The sequence below is a fragment of the Poecilia mexicana genome, unplaced genomic scaffold (genome assembly GCF_051168715.1).
Source record: "Poecilia mexicana isolate PSO_F unplaced genomic scaffold, ASM5116871v1 scaffold_19, whole genome shotgun sequence".
NCBI classification, from domain to species: Eukaryota; Metazoa; Chordata; class Actinopteri; order Cyprinodontiformes; family Poeciliidae; genus Poecilia; species Poecilia mexicana.
The window spans coordinates 4,046,722-4,063,336 of NW_028263388.1; the positions used below are offsets into that span (position 1 = coordinate 4,046,722).

At 40.3% G+C, this 16,615-nt stretch overlaps 2 protein-coding genes across 2 annotated transcripts; one reads left to right on the forward strand and one right to left on the reverse strand.

The window, feature by feature from the left end:
- The first annotated feature begins 5,848 nt into the window (after positions 1 to 5,848).
- Positions 5,849 to 6,677, forward strand: LOC148153575 (uncharacterized). The gene is made up of 5 exons (XM_088001037.1): positions 5,849 to 5,962; positions 6,030 to 6,117; positions 6,190 to 6,219; positions 6,390 to 6,443; positions 6,577 to 6,677. Exons 1-5 carry the CDS (start codon positions 5,849 to 5,851, stop codon positions 6,675 to 6,677), a joined length of 387 nt encoding a protein of 128 aa, XP_087857163.1.
- On the reverse strand, positions 6,478 to 15,453 carry kat7b (K(lysine) acetyltransferase 7b). The gene is made up of 14 exons (XM_015011873.2): positions 15,245 to 15,453; positions 13,528 to 13,678; positions 13,193 to 13,441; positions 12,309 to 12,391; positions 12,107 to 12,190; positions 11,913 to 12,011; positions 11,692 to 11,802; positions 10,914 to 11,105; positions 10,666 to 10,755; positions 9,717 to 9,857; positions 9,523 to 9,616; positions 9,150 to 9,296; positions 7,537 to 7,643; positions 6,478 to 7,423 (listed from the first exon to the last, which is right to left on the reverse strand). Exons 1-14 carry the CDS (start codon positions 15,260 to 15,262, stop codon positions 7,322 to 7,324), a joined length of 1,668 nt encoding a protein of 555 aa, XP_014867359.2. The 5' UTR covers positions 15,263 to 15,453; the 3' UTR covers positions 6,478 to 7,321.
- Between the last annotated feature and the right edge of the window lie 1,162 nt (positions 15,454 to 16,615).

Consider the following 16,615-nt stretch of genomic DNA (forward strand, 5'->3'; position numbering starts at 1 on the left):
CAAATCTTGTTTAGAAAATAAAAGGTTTCATCTTTTACAACTATAAACCAGGACAAATAAACAGCAAAAATCATGTACATTTTAAACTATTACTATAAGAGCTAAAAATGTGTTCAGAATTTATCTGTCATGTGGTTTTAGCTAATTTCACATTTCGCCACAATCATGTTTTCAGCTTTTAATAAGGGTTATTTAATGGCACTCAAACAACATATAAACACATTTGTTTGAGGTGGCAAAATATTGCATGTTGGCACAAAGAGAGAAAAGAAAAATGAACAAAAGCAGACCACAAAGATTAACCACAATTTGCACCATGTGTGACATCGATCAAAACAAAACAGGCATATTCTTTCATTTTCCTGCATGTCAGTCATGGAGACAAAACAAAACAAAAAGGCAAAAATAAGTTTTCAAACTTATAGAGTATAGTAAGGTGGTGGCAGGATTTTAGCTGTGTGACCAGAAACACGGAAGATGTTGCATTTATGTGTTGGGCAACAGTGCCACCTGCTGAACAAAATACTAACTGCAATCAGGAACATCTAGGTCGACACTGCATCTCTAATATTAAACAATCATTCAACAAATTAGTTACTTAGTTCAACTTTTATTTCACAAAAGGAAACAACAATTTCTTACTTACAATTTTAGCCTGAAACACTTTAAAGTGGACAAATGGGGAAACATTTAAAACTTATAAATGTGACATACAATGCCTAATTCATTCATTCAGGAAAAATACTTTCACAGCGCCTCAAAAGACTGTTTACACTGGGACACACCAACGGAATCGATGTCAGTGGAGAATATGGAACTACATAAGGTCAAAAGAAGACCTGGTTTGGGGGATTTTCGGGTTTTGTTGTGATAGTTTCAAAATGAAGTGAGTTATACAGGACTTCGTCTACTGTATTATTATTCACTAACAGTTATTCACTGACATTGTGATGGAGACCAGGGCTCTATCCCTAATAAATGACTGATATTGTATTATGTTGAATTTATTTACACTCCAAATGCGTTTTGTTTCAGTTCTTTATTTCAGTAACATTGTGACATTTAGTTGAACATTCTTTCTGGGTCAAGAGACTGGCCATCTTTCCTATTCAGGAAGAATGTGGGGGAAAATGTCAGTTTGTTTCTGATTTAGATTGGTTTAAATTGAGTTTGCTAACTGTTGGAGTGCTTACCTTTCTGAATGAGTCTCCTCAGCAGGGTGGAGCAGCAAAGGGGGACAAGTGCTCCAGGTGCTGTCTATATGGATATAAATAGATAGATCTATATATATATAAAAAAAATAAAAATTCCCTTCTCACCCTCCGCGGGTGGTCTCTTTCATCCTCTGAGCTCGGGTCCTCTACCAGAGGCCTGGGACCTTGAGGTTCTCCTCCAGTATCTTGGCTGTGCCTAGAACTGCACATTTCTGGACTGAGATGTCTGATGTTGTTCCTGGGATCTGTTTGAGCCACTGCTCCAGTTTGGGGGTGACTGCCCCGATGGCCCCGATGACCACAGGCACCACTGTGGTCTTCACCTTCCAGGCCTTCTCCAGTTCCTCTCTGAGGCCCTGGTATTTCTCCAGTTTCTCCTTTTTCCTGATGTTGTGGTCACTTGGTATTGCTACATCCACCACAACGGCTTTCCTCTGTTCTTTATCCACCACCACAATGTCCAGTTGGTTCGCCATTACCATCTTGTCTGTCTGGATCTGGAAGTCCCACAAGATCTTAGCTCGGTCATTCTCCACCACCTTTGGGGGTGTTCCCCACTTTGATCTCGGGGTTTCCAGTCCATATTCTGCACAGATGTTCCTGTACACTATGCCTGCCACTTGGTTATGTCGTTCCATGTACGCTTTCCCTGCCAGCATCTTGCATCCTGCTGTTATGTGCTGGACTGTCTCAGAGGCCTCCTTGCACAACCTACACCTTGGGTCTTGCCAGTAATCAGATACCCTGCCGGAATAATTAGCTGGCCAATATATATATATAGATATAGATAGATAGATAGATAGATAGATATAGATAGATAGATAGATAGATAGATAGATAGATAGATAGATAGATAGATAGATAGATAGATAGATAGATAGATAGATAGATAGATAGATAGATAGATAGATAGATAGATAGATAGATAGATAGATAGATAGATAGATAGATAGATAGATAGATAGATAGATAGATAGATAGATAGATAGATATAGGGGTGTGCCTATTTGACCCACAAAAAGCATCACATTTTTAAAGGCTTGCAGCTGCCTTGCTTTCTTTGGTCCAATACTGATAATAGGATTTACTGTTCATGAATTTTACATACAACAGTTCACATACAGTATGCAAGTAGTTTGCTTACCATACATTTTTTTTTTCTATTACTGAAATGTCTGTCCCCACAAGCAACAGTCATATGGTGCCCCTGACGTGTCAACAGGTCATTGTTTTTTTTTACAACTTGGAGCAGTTGATTAGCATCTGAAAGGTTCATATTATACCTGAACAACAACCTCAAATCCCAGAGAGATTTAAAAGGAGGCTTCATGGATGCAGAGTAGGAACCAAAGAGTGAAGGTGGCTCCAAACTCTAATGTCTGCTCAGCTTTCTAACTACAGTATTCGCCCAGACAGAGGATTAAAGAAGAGAAGCAAAAACAAATGAGGCAGATTAGCAGAGCTTGCTAACAGGTGGTGGCATCATCCAGGACAGACTGCTGTGGAATCTTGTCTCTGCTGCCAGGAACTTGAGCTTTTAGGATGTCATCAAAGTCATGAGACTGTCATACAGAAACAGTCTTCAGTCAGAGGCTTTTCTGATTTGTTACAAGATTGACTGTTATTGGAGATTCTTCCTGCCCACAGCATCACCTTCTACTACCAGTCTTTAAAGATTCCTGGATGATACGAGTTACAACATTTAATTTCCCTTTGGGATAAACTGAACCAAGTAAAAGTTGATTTGAATTTAGCTGAATTGTAGTTCTTTTGGAACTACAATTCCAACAGAATATTTTTTATAATGTGATTCTTATAATCGATCTGGGCAAGTTTAGAAACATCCAGTCAGAGACACTGAAGAATGGTTAGAACCGCAAGGATTTCAAATAATGAAATGGATCAGAACTGTCCAGAGATTAAAACCACTCAGAAAGACTGAACTTTATCAGAAGAGGTGAATATACCACATTAGCTCCAACATTGGCTTCTTCTGCCACCTTCTGGTCACCTGTAAGAAACATCCATCTTCACTGCAGTCGGTTTCAGAGAAACCCTGGTAAACAGAGAACATGGTGGCCTTTTGATGTCACACGAACTCACTGATGTAAAAAGCCATAAACGACAGAAAACACACTGGTTCTTATTAGTTCCAGCCTGAGAAAAACCATGCACAGATGTTTCATATTTTTCATCTGTCATGTACAATTTCCTTTTCTGGTGATGATCAGTAAAACGCAGTAGACTATGGGCTGTGTTGTAACTGCAATATGAGAAAAGCCTACAGAGCTGACTCACTGTCTGCATGTCAGAGGAAAAGGAGATATATAGAAGTGGAGTGGCATTTCTAATTGAAAGGAGAAACAGATGATGACTGAAGGGTTCAAAGCTAACCATTAGAACAACAGGGATTTATTTCAAAAAGGACAAGCAATCATATTAGAGACTGATGCACATTCAATAAGGATATGAACATGACTTTCATTAATTTTCTACATCCTATCCTTAACCATAACCCTAACCATCACATACCTAACCCCAAAAACAGCATTTCCCCTCATGAGGACCAAGAATTGTCCTCTCAAAAAGCAGTGGTTCCCACAACTCCACAATGTAGACCAGATCCCCATGAGGACATTAAAACCAGGTTAAAACTGAATCTCAACCTGTCAGGAATGTCCAACATGAAGGACAAATATCTATTCCCTTTACTTCCTTTGTCTCCATGAAATGATCTGGAAGGAAATGAAACCTCAGGTTAAGTTGAGCCTCAGCTCTCTGAGAAGAATCAGAATTGGGGGACATGGCCCCCCGCTACCCCCCCTCACTGCATCACATTGAATTGCGGCGTCCTGCCATTACAGGACCTCTTTTGTGACTCAGCCATTTCATATGCAGATCCTGCGAATAGGATTTCTTTTGATTCACCTCTCCACGTCAAGACCCCCCCCCCCCCCCCCCCCACACACACACACACACACGTACACACACACAAGGGCTGTTCAGGTGTAATTGCCTTTCAGGCATAATTGCTGCAGGCTTTTCTTGTTTGTGGAAGCACCTGCATGGGGATCAAAGCATTTGATGTTTGTTGTCAGCTTTGTTTCAAGTGGGTGTCCTCACAGCACACACATTGTCACGTAATTACCTCTCTAGAAATTTCTATGGCTGCGGTAATAGAAGAAGACTTCCTTAAAGCGACAATATTATGTATCTTCTAGGCACATAGCGCCATTTTACAGCCTAATCAAATTACTGTTACCTTCAGTCGTTATAAAAATTGTATATATACCAAATATGACCTAAAAGAAATTTGACTTGGTACTTCAACACCTTGAAATTGGGCCTCCGTCTCCTTAAAAACTCCTGCTCTTTCTGAAACTCCGCCTTCAGAAGGTCATCACAACATGGCTCCTCTATTAACCATTTAACAACATTTTTACCAGCGTTGCTCTGAGAAGTAGCTCCTATAATGAGCTCAGCTGAAGCACAGTTCCACCAGGTATCTCCTCATTTCTACTGGCTAGTCTGGAGGAGTTGGGAAGTTGCAGAGGGCTGTCAATCATGCCTGAGCACTCAACCCCTTGCTCTCTGTTGCTACAGCTTCTCCCTGTCAGCAGAGCTTGTTGTGAATGCTAATGCTAATTAGCATGCCCACCTATGACAGCAGATAAACAGTTTTCCTGTAAGTGTAAGTTGTTTCTCTACCATTAGCACATTTAACAGCGTCTGCATGAGGTTGATTGACAGCGCTAAAACCTTCCCCCTGGCTCTGATTGGTTGGTTTTGGTTGGAGAGGTACATTTCTTCAGCTCAATTTTTTTCACAGATCATCTGTCTCAAAAAATTTTTTCATTAAAAGGTACAAACTGTTGCTCATGTTGGATTTGTTGCTGCTTCTTGGCCAGGACTCCTTTGAAAAATAAAACTTTAATCTTAACAGGTTTTGATCCTGGTAAAACAAAGTCAAATAAAAATTATTTTTTAAAAACACATGGTGCACAAAAAACTTTGAGCTGCCTCGTTGCCGAAATGTGCCATTCAAATAAACTGACTTGCAGCAGAATAACACTTCAGATCAGACGGCATCAGTTGACTAAGTCAGTCGATGCAACAATAAAATCTGTAAAGATAAATTATATAAACAGCAAAGCCAGGCATCTGCCTGTCTCCATGAGATTAAAGGAACAGTGAACACAAGGAACCACTGGATATTTAACATCGGGCAGCTCCAGATGTCTAATAAAACTGGAAATGAGCTTAAAAAGTAAATATTTGAGTTTGGATATTGTTTTTTTTCCCTGCTGTTTATAAAGTTTTAAATGACACCGTCTAAAGCAGTATAAAATAACCTTTAATATAACATGTTAAAGTTGTTCACCTTTACTAACTAAGGACTGAATGAAGAAAATCAAGACCTTATACAATTGAATCAATGTGACATTTATGAAACGTTACACGTCTAAAATGTGATGCGTGAATAATTATGATTAAAGAGGAGGGGCTGCAGAGCGAGGGGCGTTTAAGAACATAAATACAGCCTGGAGCAGAACACTGGTTCATCAGACATCGCTGCGTTTTATTTAAAACATCACTGAGAACCTGAGCAGAATCATTTCCCCCCCGACCAAAACATGGAGAATTGGAAGATCCAGCTTGTCGTCGTGACTTTTTGCGTGCTGATGCAAACTTCCAAAGGATCAACTAGTGGCGGCGAAGACGAGAGAAGGCTGTCCAGACACTGGCAGGTGAGAACAACAGGTTTATTTCACTTATTTTAAAGATTCTTGCATCAATGCCTGATTTTCCTGGCAGTATGAGTTTGTGGACAGCAGCCCTGCAGACAGCCTGATGAAAAGATCCAAAGCCCTTCGATTCTACGGCTTGATGGGAAAAAGAGCAGGTAGCATCTAAACACTTCAGCAAATCACGTCCTACAGCATCATTCAGATGATCTGCTTTGATTTCTTCACAGTGACGAAGAAACCGTTTCAAGTGAAGAGGCGTGAGTAATCTGAACTCTCCTTTTTTACATAACTTTTTTTAAAATGATCTTTTCCCTCAAAATTTTTAAGTTATTTTTTGTTTTGTGTAATTTTAAGTGACTATCATTTTTAAAATGATTTTTAAACGATTTCTTTAAAAAAATATTTTTCTTTTTTTTTCTACTTGTAGGAAACAAGGGGGTTGCATTCGTGGGTCTGATGGGGCGAAGTGTTTCCACCGAAGGTGAGCAACTATTAAAAAACAAGCGAAGCAAAAGTGAAAATATCAAGGCAGCTTTATTGGTAGAGACGGTTTTAAAAAGCAGATAATCACCAAGCGCATGTGGTCCCGTTCAGATGCGTTCTGTTTGTTTCAGAGTCTGTGAGCGGAGTGAATCCTGCTGCAGCAACCAGAGAGACCGAGCATCAAGAGGAACCGTCCCAGCAGGGTATGACCGGAGCAGTACAAAAAACCTGAGCTTGGCTTGCTTTCAACATCTTTTTTTTTTTCCTCTAAAAGCAAATTAAAAATCATATTTTTTTCCCATTTATTTGGCAGGTTCCCTAAAGGAATGGATACACTTCTTGTACTAATCAGACATACGGGGAAAAAGAAAAACATCTATACAACGTTTACACCAACCAAAGACTATAAAAAATATTTTTTAGTAAAAAAATTTCACCCTGTTTTTTTTTTTTCCAATCATGCCAAGCAGGAATAACTACCATCTTAATGATGCACATTATTTGAAAGAAATGGTAATAAAAAAAAAAAGAAAAAAAAAAAGAAATGTGGAAATGCTGCCGAATGTCTATGTATTCAATTCATCTGTGAGCAAAGTGGAACATTCATGTCTCTCCACCAGACCAGGTCAACTCATCTAACATTCACAACAAAGTGAGACGAAGGCCCTTTAAAAACAAAAACTCTTCCTCTAGCTGTAAATGCTTCAACCCATGATGCTGAGGATAGAAACGGACATAAAAAGATGCAGAGAAATGATCTGGATACACGAGTAAAAGAAAAGTAACACTGATCTTCACTGACGAGTCAAAGGTCTTAGGCTACTTGTGGTTTTGGAGGCTGGTAGTGAAGGTTCAGTAGCCTGAGGGTGTTGTGCTTTATGTCCCTTTGGGAGGCGTCCATTTTAGCGAGCTCGGATCGATGGTTTTGTTGCTGTTACCTCGTTTGATCTCCTTCGCTTTCCACTCGTCGATCAGGTCCTGGGAGGAAATGGAGGCGGCGCTCAAACAGGTGGAATCACATTTATGAAACGGAATCTGATCGTAACTCAACAGGAGATTGGTGTCACTCGGCGGAAACGAGTTGATCTCACCTGTCGTTTCAGTACTAAGTGCTTCCCCTTCCAATACTTGAGCATTTGGAGGGACTGCAGGGTGCTCACAATGTCCACCGGATTCACTGCCGTTTCCTGACTGATCTCTGAACACACAATATAAACTTACATCAATGATTTCATTTAGAGACTTGTTATATACATCCAGGGTTTCCCCCAGTGTATTATAAGCCTGGCGGGCCACTAGGCTTTACTTGTGTCCAAGCAGGCTAAGCATTGCTTATTTATTCAAGTCTTTTTAAAATGTTTGCATATTTGGTGTTCAGGCATTAATCTTCCAGTCTTTCAATAACACATAATTATCAAGTGATATTTTCAAATTTCAACATTAAAACATGTTTTAACTCAAAAACACAAAGGCCGCTGGATGAATGACTGCTCTAGCGCCTAACTACCAGGCTTAGCAACTTTTCTGGGGGAAACCTTGTACATCTATTCATACATGAACACCATTTTAAGCTTTTATTTCTATTTTTATATGATGATGATTATGGCTTGCAGCTGAAAACCCCCCCCAAAAACTCAGTATTAGATTACGGCTGAAATGATTAATCGGATTAAAATAATACACTAATTGAACAATTGCCAACTAATTTATTAATTGATCACTACGTGGAGTATGCAGACTTTACATAATGCTGCTGAGAGAACAACAAACTCAGAACAGCAACTAGACCAAAAACTATAAACATTTTGCATTTAAGAATTAGTTTCACCTGGTCGGGCCTGTCGTGTTAAATTTATTTACAATAAATGATCCCAGACTATACTTCCTTCACTTCACACACTCCTCACCCAAATATGGCAGAGCCTCAGAGTGTTTTACCTGCTCAGAGAACCAAAATTCAGTTTTTAAAATGATGCTGTGAAACAGGAAGTGAAATTAGAAGGGGGGCCAAGAGGATTGGTCAAAATTCAGCCAGGGAAAAAGGAAATATAGAAACAGCTAAGGTGATTGGGCATATTTGTGAAATCCTGTCACAATAAGAAATAAATGGATTCATCACAGGACAAAGAAAAATTAGCTAAATAATTTCCATTCTGCTGATTAATATTTTTTCGGAAGGGCAATTTTGTTTACATCGTCCATTTTATTTATGGTTTCAGTTGTGTGTGGCATTCATCTCAGCTTTATTTATCCTTTTTGGTGGTTGTGTCATATTTTGGTTATTTTAAAAGTCTTCCAGTTCCACTGTTAAATGTTTGTTAGAAATGAAAGATTATTGATCTTTGAGAGAGCGAACTTCCACTATTATCACCGTATTAGTTGAAAATGGTCTCAAAGCAACAATATTATCATTTATCAGTAATTTCTGGTGAAAACTGAAAGTCTATGCAAAATGTGTGAACAATGAGATAATTAGTATAATAGTAGCAAATTAGAATTCATTATATCATATACTTCTCAGCATGCTAACAGTTCTGCATTATGAATCGTTTTTTGGTGTAAGATCCTGTGTGGAATCGATCTGGATTTCATATCTGGACCTGAATGAACTCAGTTTTTAATGTTATTCTAATTCATTCAGATGTGCCTGTATAAACTGTTAGGACTTTATGGAGAAAGAATCCAAAGCTGCCCAACATGTCACCTTTAATGGAGATCTCCTTGCCCTGAAAGTTGTGCATGTATCTGAGTAGCACTTCCTTCCAGTAGCTACGGTAGCTGATGAGGCCCAGGTCGGACAGAGGCCTCTCTGGCGAGCCCACCTTCTCCTCCACTTTGGACAGCAGGTAACCTGGACAGCACAGAGGCTTGGTCAGCGACACAGAAACAAGCAAAACAAAACTGCTCCTCAGGTTATCCCCTGAGGAGCAGGGGTAACCGCTCCTACCCTCTTCTATGTGATGACGCTCCTCAGGGGAATATTTGATAATTGTTTAATCAATAATGAAACAATTATTGGAGCAATTGTTTCATAAATAATAGAGAACTAAAAGAAAAGTCCAGGTGCGTCTACATACTGAAATCGATGAGCATCTTGCCAAATCCCTGCCTCATGTACTGCGGCATGGTCAGGATACAGGAAACGTTGTAGTTCAGGAAGGAATTCTTCTCCTGGAAATTAAAAAGTCATCAAAGCAACAGCTCAGAGTTAAGTTTATTTGACCATACATCTTACATTTAAAGAATATTACAGGAAGTGGTTTTGTTTTACCTTAGAGAAGTAGCCCACTAGGTGGCAGCCCGTGTTGTCAGCCTCCGTCATCACGTAGAAGAGGAAAGGCTCCACGTCATAGTAAAGGGTTTTGTGGTCCAAGAAGAGCTTGGCCAGTAAACACAGGTTCTGGCAGTAAATCTGGGCAGAACAGAACCGACACTGACTGTGAATGGACCTCGTTCCCTCAGGGTTCCTATGCAGTCCTCATGTTAAACACTGAACTTTACCAGGAGGGAATGTTAGGAGGCAGGAAGACAGGGGCAGATGGATGTTTTTATTTTATTCTTTTTACAGCTGTGAGCAGTGGTGGAAGACTAAAGCAGTACACAGAAAAACACCAGCTGACTTTAGTGAAACATTGGAAGTAAGCCTGCTTTCTATGGGGATTATTAGCTCTTGTTTTTCCAGTCTGACGTTCATGGAGAACACCAGGAATCTAACAAACTAACGGAGCCTCATTAACAGGCTGTGTGTTTGGTCAGCTGTCACAGCAGACATGATGGAAGCCGCAGACGCTTTTCAAACCTGCTGTTTGTGTGCTGCAGAAAGGAAGAGGACTAGAGGAAAACCTGCTTCCTCTGAGCTGATACTTTAGCATCTTAGTCTTTGTACTTTAAAATAACTTTATCTTAATGACAACAATGGCAGTGTTTATTTAGGGTTTAGTCACTAAGTTTCTTCACTATGTAAACTACAGCAATGTTTAGAACGGTTAGAGCAGGAAAGCTCTGCTCTCAGTCAGGCCTGACTAGAATTACCTTATTCAGCATCTTTTTAAAAGCATAGATGGCATAACTTAAAATAAATTTGGCTTTGTAATTTAACACCTTGAAATTGGGCCTCTGTCTCTTTAAAATCCCGCTATAGTAAATGGATAAATAGGCAAATGGATGGATGACAGAAGGACAGACAGAAAGACGTTAAATTTAAATTTGACGTTCTTCACCTTATTTTTTTTGCCATCCACTTCAAACACAGATATAGAGCCCTTTCTGTAGACCTCGTCTCCTGGAGGATGCTTCCACACACATTTGGCCTGATAACACACAGGATAGAGGAAGTCAAAGCGTTGTCACAAAACACTACATATACAGAAAGTGTTCAGCATATTCAGCTAAGCTTTAGAGCCAAACTCAAGAATATTATGGCATACTGTCTGAGAAACGTTCTGTTCTGTGTTGGTGGAAATCTCACCATGTGTCGCCTGAGAATGGTCTGGCTCTTCATGTACTTCAGGCAGAACTCGCAGACGTAGAGGCGGCCCAGGCGCGCGTATTCCTCAGGGTAGGGCGAGTGGTACCAGGTGTCTAACTCGTAGCGGCCAAACACGATGGTTTTGATCATGTTGCTGCCCTCTGTGATCTGACCCTGGATACGCAGCTTCTCCTGCAGAACGAAAAAAACACAACAAACTCATCTGTTAAAGGCTGTGTGTGTGTGTGTGTGTGTGTGTGTGTGTGTGTGTGCACGTGCGTGTGTGTTAGATAATCTGGGGCTGTACTGTGAATGCTGGGGGTTTAATGTAGTGGTGAGTTAAAGGGGCAGTATTATGCATTTTTCACCACCTGCTATTATTTTATACCACAATCTTGCAACTATGTTACCTTTGTTATAAAAATGCTGAATATATCAAATATGACTTAAGAGAAATTTGACTTCATAATTTAACGGCTTAAAATTGGACCTCTGTCTAAGAAGCTTATGCTCTTTCTAAAATCTCCACCTTCAGGAAGTCATCACAGCCTGGCTCCTTTATTAAACCTTTAACAACATTTTTAGCTGTGTTGCACTGAGAAGTAGCTCTAATAAAGAGTTCAGCAAATGAACAAGGTTTTCTCAAACATGCTTGAAAGAATCAAAGCAACACTCCAGGTATGTTCTTATAAAGGAATAACATTATAAATGATGTAAAGCTCAAAAAAGTGGATTTGACATGATACCGGCCCTTTAAGCAGGCAGCAGACAGCATTACCAGGTCTTCAGATGCGCGGGCCTGAGCTTTCCTGAACAGCTCCAGGTCGTAGTCGCTGGTGATGTTCTCCAGCAGAGGCTCTCTGGTGTTGCCGTATGTCTGCCGATGTTCCTGACGACGGAACAGGAAGTGAGGCGGCAGTTCCACAGCAACGCTTTATAACGAAGCAGTGATCCCAGCTTTAAACAGACGGGAGGTCGGACCGCATGTCACTAACATACCATGTGCTTCTCCTTCTGTTCCTTCTGCAGCCCAGAGTTTCTGCCCTTCCTCATCTCAGCGACCTGCTCCTTGTATCTGCTCTGTTTGGGCGTTGGCGTCTAGAGATCAGGCACAAAAACAAACATCACTTTTTCTGCGTGCATGGCAACCGCCTTGTGACAAACACTAAGCGACGCTGAATATTCCAGACTACCTGGTGGCGAGTTGCATGCCGTGAATTGCCTTCATCCTGCGTCTTCATCTCCTCTTCCTGTTTCTCCCGGCTGACGGCTTTCACCTGGCAAGAGAAGATGAAGAATTGAAGCTCACTGGGGTCACATGTGCTGCTTTACTCATTTAGACTATCGATTCTAATCAAGCTGCACACAAGACACCATGTTGGTCATTAACCTCACCTTGCACTCGTCAGCAGAGAGGTTGTGGTAGAGAGGACACCCTGATATAGCAAAATGGCGCTCGTGTTTCCCAGTGAGGTGGCCTACGCAAAGAAAGAGGCTGATGATTAAAATCAAACCAGGATGTGATGGTAGAGAAACGAACGGAACACAAAACATCTGAATCAGCAGCAGAGTACACACACACCAAACGGTTCTACGGTTTCTGTCTAATATTAGAAACAAGTCGATCATCAGAATCTTAAGAGAATCATAACATGTTGAGAAACAGAAGAAAAATGTAATACTTTTGTTAAATTTTAAAGGACAGATAAAACATTTTTTGTGAACTGCAAGCAATGTAAGTTACTGGATGTGAACTGAATATATTACACTGTAGTTAATTATGTGTTTAACCTAAGATGACATGGATTCTGCCAGGTTGATTTGGTTGTTTTCTTTAATTTCTATAAATGGTTTTAGTGATGAATGTAACTGTAACTATTGCAATTATTGCAGTATTTGTTCTCTGCTTTTTAGTTGTAGTTAAACAGAAGACAGCACACAGAGGGTCCAGGACTCTTCCTGGTCTGGAGATGATCCAAACCAGACCGGTCATAGATCTGTCTCTGAATGCTCCAAACTGGTGAAATGTAAGAGAACAGACTCTGTGCTGTTCTATAAGCAAAATAAGTTTGTGCAAAGAAATTTTTTCTTTTGTTTTGTTTTTTTTTCTTTGGCCACAAATATTAAAAGGCAGATTTTATTCCAGTCAGATTATGCAACCGCTAGAAAAGATTTAGTTATTTTAAGGTTTTCCTTGTTTATCAAGGATTCCAATACTGACGCAGAGCGCTGTAAAAGATCCCTAAGTAGAAAAACGTGCATCAAAGCTGAACTCATACCAAGGGAATTACAGCCGGGCGTTGGGCACTTCATGTTGAAGTTGTATGTCTCATGGCAGCGCCGGCGCTTGGGTCGATGGGACAGGTCCTTATCCGAGTCCCTGTTGGCCTGATCTTTGGATTGGCTCTCATCATGAGACGCGTTGGGGCTGGAAATGTCCAGTTCGGACTCAGAGGACGGGGCATTTCCTGTGGGTGTGAGCGGTGGTGATTCATCGTGGTCTGCAGCACGCTTCAGATCCGGAGTATCTGATGAGAGAGGGACGAAAACAAAGTCAAGCATCAGTTTTAATGGTCTAGTTTAAGACTCCTGCCTTCTAGAGATAATAGCCCACCCTGAGAGCTCTGGCTGAGGCGGGTAGAAGCTCTGGTGAGGCGCTGTCTCTTGGGCATGTTTCCATCGCTCTCTGAGCTGTTGGTCTGCTCCCGTTCAGCAGAGGAGTCGGAGTCTTCAGTTCCATCAGACACGCTCCCAGTCAAAGGCCTCTGCCAAGAGAAAGCAGCTTAAATTAGGCTAAAACGAGATGACACAAATTATTTTTATATCAATTATAGAGGAAAATTAACCTCCAAAGAAACCCTGTAGCGCACTTTATTTCCTGCTCTATTCCTACATTTGTTAATGCTACTGCTATTTGTGCTCTGAATGCTTGATTGGTGTTTATGCTACTGGTTTAGCTATATATGAGCAATACGACAGATTATAGATGAAGTGCCTTCAGATCAACAGCATAAAAACCTACACTGTGAATGACATATAGTATATAATCTGAACAGCAGGAGTCATCAATATGAACGTTTTCCCTTTTTGATGACGGAGCTCCTCATTCATTTGAAAGCCAGGGTTCCAAACTTTCCAGACTGGCCATTCTTTACATCCATTTTAAAAGACAAAACAGCAAAATTCACAAAGAAATAAGGACAGACATTACAATGATAGAGAGGTTTAAAAAACAGGAAGGACGGAGAAGAGAAAAGCACAAGAAAGGGAACAAGGGCAGAAGGGGAGGAAGGACACAAAAAACAAAAAAGGAAGTACACCAGGGAGGTAGGACACATCTAGGGAGGACAGAGAGAAAGAGGGGAATTATTAAGTCCACATGAGGGAGGAAGGAAAAAAAGTGAACACAATGACATCGTAACTGTTTCGGCATTATAGCTTATCATGTAGTATTCTAATCTAAACAATGTCAGATGAGACAGGACTGAAGCAATACAACCCATACCTACAATACAGTTCAGACGAATCAGAATAAGCATTTAAAGGGCTTGGTTTATGACACCAATATAGAAAACCTTTATGTTCTAATTTGGTTAGCCAGCTGCTGAGATCCTTTCATCACACTCATACAAACTTGATCTTTGTCACGCATTGTGTTGCCATGGAGCTGGTCAGGAACCATCAGCTGCTTGCTTGTCTGTTTACGGATTCAAGTTGCAACTACTTGGCAATTTCCACAAAACTAAACAGTTGTTTCATTCATTCAAATTTCTCTGAAATGCGTCTCAGTGATTTACCAGACCAAGCAGTTTACAAGTTTAGCTCCGCAACCCATTATTATGGAAGTTAGCCGTTAGCCCTTCTGTGACGGACTGTACTGACCAATACTGTATTTTAACTTTTACTCTTCAAAAACACAATATTAACGCTGTACAGTTAATAAGACTGTACAAGTTCACTTCGTATGTCGTCCAAAGATAAAATCGGCATTAATATAATCTTTATGCGTGTCTATATTTTGGTAGCACCAAACCCCAAATGTTACATATGGGTTTTCTGTTTATACCGCCCACAGAGGCTACACCATAGCACTATTGGTTGAAAACGTTGACAAAAGCTAAACATAACTATGGGAAAGCGAATAAAAATGGTTGTTTTGACGTTGTCTGGTTGAATGAGTAGCTAAAGTTTGTTTCAGGGTGGCAAATTACCAACTTACTACAAGAAACACCGTGGAACCTTCTAGCTCTCCGCTTAGAGAATGGAGCACTCTGATGCTAACTCTGCTATTGCTAACCGTGTTTAGCAACCCACTGCATCTGCTTTCTTACCTGTCGTGTGCGCGGCATGTCTCCTTTGATTGACGCTTTTTCAACTGAGATTGGAGCAACAAACAGAAATTCCCTATTGATTTACGATAAAACAAAGGACGGGAGACACTATTTAATGATTATTGTCATAAATTTGTTTGTGATCGCCCGGGTAGTCTGGCGCCACATCCCTACCTCGACTGAGCAGGGAATTACATTTCCGGTGACGGCAGCAACAGGCCTCCATACCCCAGGGGCTGTCATGTTGTTCATAATATACATTTTTCTTATGGAATACACAAACTACACATAGGTATGAACATAGAGATGCTTTGTTTATGGTTATGAGACATACAAAAAGTCACACATATAGTTTTATCATCTCCACACTTGTACAAAAAAAAACAACAGAGTCCTTATGAAAACCTTTTTAAATTTTTTCTTTATCTGTGCCATTCTAGTACACGAATATGCTTTAGTCTAAGACATTTCCCTGCAGCTCTGTAAGGTTGGTGTCAGGCAACACCAACCACAGAGTGATGTGAACCTCCACGCCAGTGTCAAGTCTCTCACAACCGCCAATAGGTTTCTTCCAGGATTGTCCTGTCTTTAGCCCAACCAATCATCCCATCAGTTTGAACCATCTTTAGTTTCTCTACTTTAGCAAAGCTTCCCAACAGCATGAGACCACCACCCTGGGATAAGGATGATGTGCAGGGTTAGCTTTCTACCACCTTTATGTAGGACCAAATAATTCATGTTTGGTCTCATCTCACTAGAACTATGGAGTCCAGACCAAAGTGGACATTTACAGTCCTCAAACAATTTCTGATCTCAAAAAATATTATAGCAGTTCATCCAAAAGCATTCGTGTGAACAGAATATTAATTTGAAGTTAGGGGTAGGTTACTGAAAACAGAAACATGTGGAAAACAAAACATGTAACGTGTTTTCAGTCATACCAAATGACTTCTACAAAAGCTAAACTGTTTAAAAGGCAAAACATTTCAGCTGTAACTCCAAGCAAGTTGACACACAAGATGTTTTTTTTGTTGTACTGACATTACTCATTGAGCATAAACAATAATCTCAGCAAGTATGCAGTAATTATGCTTCTACAATCCGCTGACTCATCGGCAATAATTTTCAATGACACAATAATGACAAACTCCAGTTGCACCTTTAGCTTCATACTTGAGCACAGAACTGCATAAACCATGCTGCCCTCTAAAGTGTGTCACTGGGATAACTGAGAGGATGGAAACAAAACTGAAACATTGCTTACACCCTGGAAGCTTTATGCAGGCCTTTCAAATATGTATTTTGAAACAATAACGCATAATTTTTGGTCAGTTTCCATCAAACACAAATTCTTATTTTGAGATTAAAACT

Coding starts and splice junctions, on each gene's coding strand:
- LOC148153575 (XM_088001037.1), top strand. CDS start 5,849: ATGGAGAATTGGAAGATCCAGCTTGTCGTCGTGACTTTTTGCGTGCTG. Junction 6,118..6,189: donor CTTGATGGGAAAAAGAGCAG/GTAGCATCTAAA, acceptor ATTTCTTCACAG/TGACGAAGAAACCGTTTCAA. Junction 6,444..6,576: donor GCGAAGTGTTTCCACCGAAG/GTGAGCAACTAT, acceptor TGTTTGTTTCAG/AGTCTGTGAGCGGAGTGAAT.
- kat7b (XM_015011873.2), bottom strand. Junction 12,392..13,192: donor GCCCGGCTGTAATTCCCTTG/GTATGAGTTCAG, acceptor TTCTTTGCGTAG/GCCACCTCACTGGGAAACAC. Junction 7,644..9,149: donor CAAGGAGATCTCCATTAAAG/GTGACATGTTGG, acceptor TTGTGTGTTCAG/AGATCAGTCAGGAAACGGCA.